General features: G+C 43.8%; 1 protein-coding gene across 8 annotated transcripts in view; it reads right to left on the bottom strand.

Moving 5' to 3' along the window:
• Window positions 1-4,584, bottom strand: part of TRRAP (transformation/transcription domain associated protein) — a 143,069-nt gene extending 138,485 nt beyond the window's left edge. For all 8 annotated transcript variants that reach the window (XM_078872757.1, XM_078872760.1, XM_078872759.1 and 5 more), the window contains exons 1-3: window positions 4,365-4,584; window positions 1,953-2,097; window positions 1,577-1,626 (exon numbers count right to left, since the gene is read on the bottom strand). In XM_078872757.1, coding sequence (XP_078728883.1) covers window positions 1,577-1,626; window positions 1,953-2,055 — 153 coding nt within the window. In that variant the 5' untranslated portion in view covers window positions 2,056-2,097; window positions 4,365-4,584. The remainder of the gene's footprint in view (window positions 1-1,576; window positions 1,627-1,952; window positions 2,098-4,364) is intronic.
• Window positions 4,585-10,107: the final 5,523 nt, after the last annotated feature.

Here is a 10,107-nt window from a genome sequence, read left to right on the forward strand (position 1 = left end):
ACCCCCTACCCAACACCACAACAAGCAACCACCACCATCACCTCAGCTAAGTGGAATTTTGTTGCATACATTTTTATTATTAAAAAAATTAAAATTGTTACATATAATATCTCTATCCTTTCTTTCCCACCCACCCCCCCTCTATCCCTCAACTCACATAGCAAATGTAATGAGGCCCAAACACACGCACAGGCATTAAGATTATAAATGCTTGTTAAAAACACGAGTGGTAATGTATGCACTCCAACTTATAGCGCTGATTAGTAGCTGGGTATTCCGTTGTTTATAATATCATTCTCTATTGATTGCTTACACCACAAAGCCATGGGGGTGAGGAGTTATTCTTTGGTTCTTTCGGTAAAGTCACGCAGAAAGAAAAATTAATTAAATAATAGCATACGACGTTTCGATTGCAACGCAAGCAATCATCATCAGGTACAAATGAAAGAGTAAACAAACCTAGTAAACTTAGAAATATAATAAAATATAATGCAATACAACACAGAGAGTGTGTGATTAAGAGGAGAGGTGGATCTGGTTAGAGTATAAAGGTGGGGGGGGTGGGGGGAATGCAGGGCTCTGGGCTCAGCGCTGCACCAACAGCCATGGCGAGGCTTTGTCGACCGGCTGCTGTGGAGGTTGTTCTTTGTTATTTTAATAAGACAATATGAATACACAGTTCCTCTTCTTGGTTCTTTCGGTAAAGTCACGTAGAAGGGAAATAATAAAAAAATAAAACATAATAAAATAATTCTCACAACGTTTCGGCCACAACGCAAGCAGCCGTCCCCTCAGGTGAAGAACAGGTCTGTCGGAAAGACAGCGTCTTTCTTTCCAACAGACCTGTTCTTCACCTGAGGACGGCTGCTTGCGTTGTGGCCGAAACGTCTTGAGAATTATTTTATTATGTTGAATTTTTTTATTATTTCCCTTCAACGTGACTTTACCGAAAGAACCAAGAAGATGAATCCTTGCAGTCACGAAAGCTTTAAATCGAAATTTTACACAGTTCCTGTCTGCTGACCAGATTCCACATATTTTTTTTAAAAGGAACACAACCCCGACTTTTTGCATTACTTCTTATGGGAAAATCGTGTTTTGCTTTAAGCGTTTTCGCTCAACGTGGGCACTTTTCAGGAAAGCGTGAACGAGGAAATAACGTACCGTACTTTTCAAAAGATAACAATAGAGGAAATCCAAATTAGAAGAAAGATGATAGACATGGGTGCACAAGGGCAGAGGCTTGAGAGACATGCACAGAAAGAGGTGATGAACCAGGCCATGAAGGACTGTGGGAGTGGATTTGCAGATGATGGCCCAGGAGAGGAATGAGCAGAGAAAAATGACTACGAATGCAGAACACACAAACCCCCTCCTCCTTCCCCCCATGAATGGAAATACCAAAATGAATACAAATGTTTAAAGATGTGCCGTGAAAATCGCCAGGTGGCACAGCGACCTAATACCTTGTCAGATCACCTCAGTTGGCACCACTGAGATCCTATGCTGTCCCTCACTCATGTTCTAGAATAATTCAATTCGGACTCCTGCTATGAAGGTTAACATTAACACTTACCTCAAAGTTTTCACTGACTTCTTGCATAGCCTTCAACTTCGCCTCATCGGCTGCAAGAAAAACAACACAGGGTGTCAGAATAGTTTTCATCACCAGTAGTCGTCTCATAAGTTTGGTGAAAAACTCTTTGCGAGTTTAGAAGCAGTCAGATCTTATCAGTTTAGCTTCCACTGCCCGTTCACACGTGTGCAACATTAAAACACAAACCATATAAACAACACACGTGTACATGAACAAACGTGAATACGTGTTACGCACAATTACAAACAAATACACAACGTGTGAATTTTTTTTTGGGCTCAAGAGAAAAGTTTTTCATCATCCTGCTTCTATGCCAATGATGCCCCCCTCCTTTCGCGCCCTCCCGCACACTCACGGGTGTTGCTGTCGGTGAGCGAGTACGCCTGCTGGAGACATTTCTTGACGAGCGCTGCCTGGTCCAGCACGCTCGGCACAGGCGCCGCGAATACGGCAGCCATGGCTTCTCTCCGATCGCTCACGATGGACCCGCGAGGGCAGGTCTGGCGTGACAGAAAAGGATGGGCAGAGCAAGGTGTGGTGTGTATGTTGAACTTATTTTTGCACCGTGTGTAGCCAACCATGCTAACGTAACAGTTTTGAGTCACTTTCATATTTTTGTTCACCACCACTCAATAAATCTTGATTTAAAGCTTTCGTGACTGCAGGAATTGATACTCTTTGGGTCGTTCGGTGAAGTCAAGTAGATAGAAAAATAATAGATCATGACGTTTCGATCACAACACAAGCAATCGTCTTCAGGTGAGAGAGAGAAAGCTACTGAAACATGGTCTTATATAGGCCTAAGATGGGTGTAGCCTCAGGGTAAGAGGGCAGGGCTAAAGATGGTCTTCCTGAGGCCTTGCTTCTATTCACTGGCAAGACTACCTCAGCTGTACTTAATTCAGCTCACTTGGTTTCTCTAATTAAAGACATCTCACTATCTAAAAAAAAATTGTTGTGGTTTTCACACCTGATGATGATTGCTTGTGTTGCAATCGAAACGTCGTGATTTAATTTACTTTTTTTTTCCACCCACGTGGCTTTACCGAAAGAACCAAAGAGTATGGATCCTTGCAGTCACGAAAACTTCAAATCTAGAATCTCACTATCTACAGGTGATTTGCTTGTTAGTTTTTAATATAGTCTCTCTGTTCACCAAAGTTTTGGTACCTGACACCATTGCAATCATTGAAGATTTGGTCCAAAAAGACTGAATGCTGATGTACCAACTCTGATGAGACACTGCCTTACCAACACTTACTTCACCTGGAATGGTACATTCTACAAACAAGATGAAGGTACCCCAATGGGTTCTCCCTTATCGCCAGTGGTAGCCAATGTTTTCATGGAAAAATTTGAGACAGATGCCATCCAGGCATCCACCCTACGTCCTTCCTTGTGGAAGAGATACGTAGATGACACGTTCATCATCTGGCCACATGACCTGCTAGCACTGAACCAACCACATAAATTCCATACACTCAAGCCATCAAATTCACCATGGAAGTGGAAAAGGATGGTAAGTTACCATTCTTGGACGTTAATCGAAAAGAGACCAGATGGCACCAGATGGCTCATTGGGACACTGTCTACAGGAAAGCCACCCATCTAAAACCTGACTCCCACCACCATCCAGCCCAGAAAAATTCCCTCATCAAAACCCGACACACCATAGGGCCTGATGCATCTCCGACCAGCACCACCTAGCCAGTGAACTGGGGCACGTACACCAAGCCCTCAAGATGAATGGATATTCGGACCGCACAATCCGAAAAACTGTCACCCAAACCGTGGGGAGAGAACCATCTGAGGACCCAATCAAAACCATCACCTTGCCATACATAGCAGGGGTCACCAAAAATATTTCCAAAATCATGAACAAACACAAGATCCAGGTTCGATTCAACACAGTACATAAAATTCGTGATCTGATCCCATCTGTGAAGGATGTGATTCCTGACATGCAATACCCCGTGGTCTACAAACTAAGTTGTGTATGCGGCAGCAGTTACATTGGGGAAACTACACGACATGTCTCGGGCCGTGTTCGTGAACACAAGGCAGATCTGAAACACGGTAGGACCAATACCTCGGCCGTGGCTGAGCATTCGTTTAACGCTGTGGGCTCAGACGAAATAGTGTTACTGGACACAGATGCCCAGTGTTATAGGATGATGCGGGGCGACGTTGTCAACAGAAGGTAGTGCAGAAAAAAATTGCGTTGGAGTGTACTCTTCTCCCACGTCTATGCTCCCCACACCTTCACACACTGACCAGCGTGGTGCGGTATGGTCAAATAACCACACGGCGTGGGCAGGCCATTATCCAGCAGTGGATTGACAGAAAGGGCTGTATACACATGTACAATGCACGGTTCTTATAATTACTACAGCATTTGATAACAATGTCTGACGGTGGAAATTCCGCATTACAGCAAGCGGGTCCGTACTCAATCTAGATTTGAAGCTTTCGTGACTGCAGGAATCCACTCTTTGTTTCTTTCGGTAAAGTCACGTAGTGAGAAAATCAACAGATCACGACGTTTCGATCGCAACACAAGCAATCGTCATCAGGTGGGTCCAGTCACAAAGTTCAACCGATTGATTGTCCAATACACACATGCCTACATAAACACTGCAATAGGGTGAGGGGTGATTATTATCGGTACATTGCTGAATGCATTACCAAGTTCGTCGTAAACCTCATTATTTTAAACGCAGTTCCATTGAATTAGAGCAACGTAAACCATCACCACACCGAGGCTTACCTCAAACGCGGGCAGCTATTCCCCCCCCCTCTCTCCTTCCCCACCCACCCCAACAACTTCAGCACACGAATGAATACATCGTGCGCCACGTTTATTGTGTTGACGTTGCGAGTCGTGTGATGATGTGAAACGCGGGTGGGAGATGAAAAGAAATGAGTTTATCGCACGGCGACAAACAGGCGGAGTTGAGGACCCAGACGATGTCGCGCCGGAAGTCGAGCGCCTCGAGCGCCTCGACTTCCGGTCGCGTTTGCGTTTACGAAAAATAAATAAAGACTCGATGCGTTTTTTGTTAAGTTTATAAATAAATGTTCGGCGACGTTTGGCGCAAGTATTTGTAAGGATATTTACAAGATTTAAACAGCGACAATAAAAAAAACTCATGCGATGCTGAAGAAAATCGATACGAATCTGATTTAAGGAAGGCGATCGATTCCCGTAGTAAGTAAGCAAGTGGAATCGATGCACTAGTGAATCGTAATATGTTCGATTCTTACGTGTTAGTGAGAGAATAACGACGCGTGTTGAATCGAGGGTAGGAGTCGATATGTTCGATTCCTATATACACCACTGAGCTATGTAAATTGGCGTCCCGTGATAATGCTGGGAGAGTAACCACAGCAACACACACAACCCGCCTTGCGATGTTAAATAGCCGACGTTTCGGGCAATGGCACCTTCTTCACAGCACAACAATCAACCACGTTATCATATCTGGCAACCCTACCTTATTACATACCGTGTTGGCTCACCGTGCCCTTATAAATCTGAACGTTCATCCTCCAACATCCCATCACAAACAAATAGACAGATTCTAGATTTGAAGCTTTCGTGACTGCAAGGATTCATACTCGTAGGTTTTTTTCGGTAAAGTCACGTAGGAAAAAAAATAATAATAAAAATAATAGAAATAAAATAAAAATAAAATAGAAAATCACTTGTAAAATAATACATTATTTTATTTATATTATTTCTATTACTTTTATTTTTTATGTTTTACCGACGTGACTTTACCGAAAAAACCTAAGAGTATAAATAGACAGATATTTGTTTTCCCATATTGAAACGGCTGTACGCCGTATGGACCTGAACATTAAATCTCCCATATTGTTAGGTTTTTTCGGTAAAGTCACGTAGGTAAAAAAAATTAATTAACAAAAGTAAAATGGGAAAATAATTAATTTATTAACTTCTTCTATTATTTTATTTTACAAATCTAGAATTAAATCTCCCTCCACAAGAATACGGGCAACCCGTATGGGTTGACAGCTGTGCGCTATAAAGTGAACACTCGCGTCGTGGAGATTGTTAAGCAACGGAATTAACATATTCTAGTGTCTTTCGGTAAAGCCACGTAGATAGATCAAATTAAAAAATATATATTTTTATTTTTTGATCTTTAAGGGCCGTCCATAAATGACGTCGCGCGATTTTGGACGATTTTTGCCCCCCTCCCCCCCCTCGTTACACGGCGTCACAAAAAGTCAGACCCCCCCCCCCCTCAAATATGACGTCACAAAGCTCTGCACCCCCCCCCCCCCAAATAAAACATGCTTCAAATCGCTTTAAACTAATGTCATTGTAGTGCGTATTTAATGTGGCGCTGCACTCTGATGTTGTAGGAGAAAACATTTATTAAAAAGTATACTTAATTAAGTAGAACGTGTTGTCTATATTTATTTAAAGTTGCGCATTTTGATGTGACGTCACATTTCTCCCCCCCCCCTCTCCTCACACATCGTCACAAATGTCTGACCCCCCCCCCCCCCCTAGGTGCGTGACGTCATTTATGGGCGGCCCCTAAAGCCACGTAGCTAGATCAAATAATAAAATAAATTTGTATCAATCTCCGTGGCTTTACCGAAAGTCCCAAGAATATGAATTCCTGCAGTCACGAAAGCTTTAAGTCAATATTCAACGCAATGAACGAGAGGCAATGTGTCGCACGTATCCATCTGGTCGCATACATATAACGTAAATATATCAAGAACGTATTTCCCACACAACCCATTGTCCCCCCGCCTCTGCCGTGGGACTGCCGATTAGCACGGTTGGACACGTACGGTGCGAAAGAAGTTCAACATGCAGCATAGCTTCAGTGCGAGCGAAACTCTAGACCGGCTATGACATCGTCTCGGCAGCAGCAGGTTCTGCGTTTTTGCTTGAACCAATGCTGACGAACCACCAGGTACGTTTAGACAAGGGCCCTCCTCACTGAAATCTGGGTTCCTAGTACGCATGCCTAGCAAGCATGCCAACCTTGGCATGCGTAGTTGGAACAGTAGGCGCAACTTTATACCAACGTTACATGTCATTTTTCTTACCGAGTAGCTCACCCTGGGATGGACCCGACCTCAAGCTAAGCAGAAATGTGCACGTGAAAGGTGCTTCTAGACGGGTGACCGCTGTGCATCATACAGAACGTGCTGCGTCTGGCTGCTCTTGAGTAGTGCAGCAAAATCCCATCACGCGTACCGCGTGCCTGCTTCTATGCTGCCGGGTGAATGCGGGGAGCCTAGACTTGGCCGCACTGGTCAAATCGACACCCGCAAACCCGCATGCCCAAGGGGAGGGCCCTCATACAGCAGTGGAGTGGCTAAAGCAGCGTTATTCACTCACTTTCAGAGAGAGGGGGGTGTGGGATGGCACTTTCGCCGATAAGACATCATCAGTGTGAGGGCCGCCACACCATTTGAAACCATTGGGGGGGGGGGGGGGTTGACAGCACGGCGATAATGGGAGATGTTCTCACATTCGTGTAGTTTCGGGGGCCGCACTAAAGGCCACCAGGGGCCGCCAGTGGCCCGCGGGCCTTGCAATGAAGACCACTGGGATAGAGCGATGAAATTCCTACAACGAATGGTGTTAACCATCAACCGCAAAGAACGTCAACAACAGGCCTCCGATGTTCGCATCTCCGTCATGAATGGGAAATTAAAAGGCCAGTCTCTGTCGGTGTGATTGTGGCCATTCAACCCAAACCATTGGCCATATAGGAAACCCATCTAGAAACAGAGACGCATAGAGACCCATAGAGATACACAGAGACCGATAGGGATACACTAAAGACAGGCCACAGTGGTGCGATTGTCGCCATGAAACCCAAGCTACGGGCCATATAGGAAACCCGTCAGATACAGAGACGCATAGAGACCCATAGAGATGTACAGAGACCCATCGGGATACATTAAAGACAGGCTCATTCAACTGAATATGAAGAGCAACACGACACGAACTCTCTCTCTATCTCTCTCTCGCTCTGCTGAAGCCCTCTCGTCGTGACTTGCAAACCTCGACATTGGCATGTATATTTCTGTCGCCGCACCTCCTATTAGCATGGTTGGCTACGTACGGTGCGAAAGAAGTTCAAAATACATACAAAACTGCGATCAGACCGCGGCGCTATTGTGCTGCATGCAGCAATGCACTGAAACTCCAACAATACGTTAAACAATAACAACGTGCAAGGCTGTTGTCAATCCACTACTGGATGAAGGCCACCTTCCCCATGATGGGTCGGTCTTGGGGGGTGGGGGGGGGGGGGTGTTTTATTGGCCATACTTCACCACCCTGGGATCAGTAGCGGTTTTTAGTTGGTGAAGGTCAGGTTTAGATCTCTCAATGTTGAACTTCTTTCGCACGGTACATAGCCGACCGTGCTCAACGGAGGTGTGGGGGAAGGACAACAAACTAACACACATAAAGCAGTTCTGAAAAAATTCAAATTTTTTTCTCTCGATTTAAAAGTGCATAACTACAGTTGCTGGATGAAGCAAAACAAAAACGCACATGAGTCGATCTCAATTCTGTCTCCAGATGTACATTTTAAAAATATTATCATGCTCATGGCTTTCCAGACCCAATATTTTCAAAGCAGCATTTTTTGTTTAAAGCAAACAAACTCTGGACCGGTTTCAAGTGTTGTGATATAATTAACAAACTAATTTATTTCAGCGAGTCGCCTCACGACAAACATGTCTCAGACAAGTTACATAACATCTGAATTATATCACAGGTTTGCGAAAGAAATACGTTCATGGACTAATAGCAATTATTATCTCATTATTTCTATGAGAATGGTGAGACCTTTTTTGCATTTTTGATGTTTTATTTATTAATTCGAATATTTGGCTGCACCGCCGTTGTTTTTAAATCCTTTATATTAAGTTCACTTGCTTGCTTGCTTGCGCGCTTACGACCGTGCAAATCTTTCGGTCATTTTTTAACCCACTTCCCGTGATCCAATCGAGCTGACATTTTGCACACAGACTCGTTGTGCGTGACTATTTATTTTCGTGAAAATTTTTTTCCAAAATTTTCCACTTTTTAGGAACATTTTTTTTTCATATTTCATTAAAAATACCAATGTGATAAAAATGAAACTCTTACTCAAGAAAAACAGATGCCACGCATATAAAGAATTTATAGTGAAAAACTTTGTTTTTACGGGTTAATTTTTTTTTACTTCTCATGGATCTGGGCCATCCTTTTGATCCATACACTTGGGACCCTGAGCTTTTGCTGAGTTTGTTATTAATCCAAAGCGCCACCACTGCCTAAAACAGACCCACAGTGCGTGTCGTGTATGTGTGTGTATCGTACAAACGTTATGCCTCTGGCCCCGTGAGTCCCATTAAAGGAAATGTCGTTTTCCTGCATTAAAAAAAAATCCAATTTACACGTATTTTCACTACGGTGTTAATTTGTGACTATATATTTGCAATATATAATAATCACGTCATTCCTCCCTTCCAGCGATACTTCGGTTCAATACATGGGACGATAATGGATTTCCTGCTCTCTCTGCTTGGGGCTCCGTCATTATAATGAGTTTCCAATTTGCTTGTTTGGTCAATAAGTACTCTTCATTGGTACTGCGGGGCATTGCTTAGCACATTCACTAGACTTGCACTCCGGTGTGCCTAGGTTCGATTCGATCTCCTGGCGCGGAAGTTGCACGTATGTATTGTGAACTTCTTCTTGGTTCTTTCGGTAAAGTCACGTCGAATGGAATAAAGGACGGCTGCTTGCGTTGTGGCCGAAACGTCGTGAGAATTATTTTATTATGTTTTTATTTTTATTATTTTATTATTTCCATTCTACGTGACTGTACCGAAAGAACCAAGAAGATGAATCCCTGCAGTCACGAAAGCTTTCAATCGAAATTTATTGTGAACTTCTTTCGCACCGTGCGTAGCCAGCCGTGCTTATCGGAGGTGCGTGGGAAGGTCAACAAACCAAACACAAAAAGCAGCTCTACGGAAATGAGCTTTCATTCTAGATTTGAAAGTGCATAGCGTCTGAAAGCGCGCGATGCAGTGGCCGTCTTTGTTCGATGTTTAGTGAAGAACCCAGAGGTGGGACAAAGTCATTGTTATGCAAGTCCAAGTCGAGTCGCAAGTCATCAAATTCATGACTCGAGTCTGACTCGAGTCCAAGTCACATGACTCGAGTCCACATCTCATAGGTGGGACAAAGTCATTGTTATGCAAGTCCAAGTCGAGTCGCAAGTCATCAAATTCATGACTCGAGTCTGACTCGAGTCCAAGTCACATGACTCGAGTCCACATCTCATAGGTGGGACAAAGTCATTGTTATGCAAGTCCAAGTCGAGTCGCAAGTCATCAAATTCATGACTCGAGTCTGACTCGAGTCCAAGTCACATGACTCGAGTCCACATCTCATAGGTGGGACAAAGTCATTGTTATGCAAGTCCAAGTCGAGTCGCAAGTCATCAAATTCA

This window comes from Lampetra fluviatilis, chromosome 35 (genome assembly GCF_964198595.1).
Source record: "Lampetra fluviatilis chromosome 35, kcLamFluv1.1, whole genome shotgun sequence".
Classification (NCBI taxonomy): domain Eukaryota; kingdom Metazoa; phylum Chordata; class Hyperoartia; order Petromyzontiformes; family Petromyzontidae; genus Lampetra; species Lampetra fluviatilis.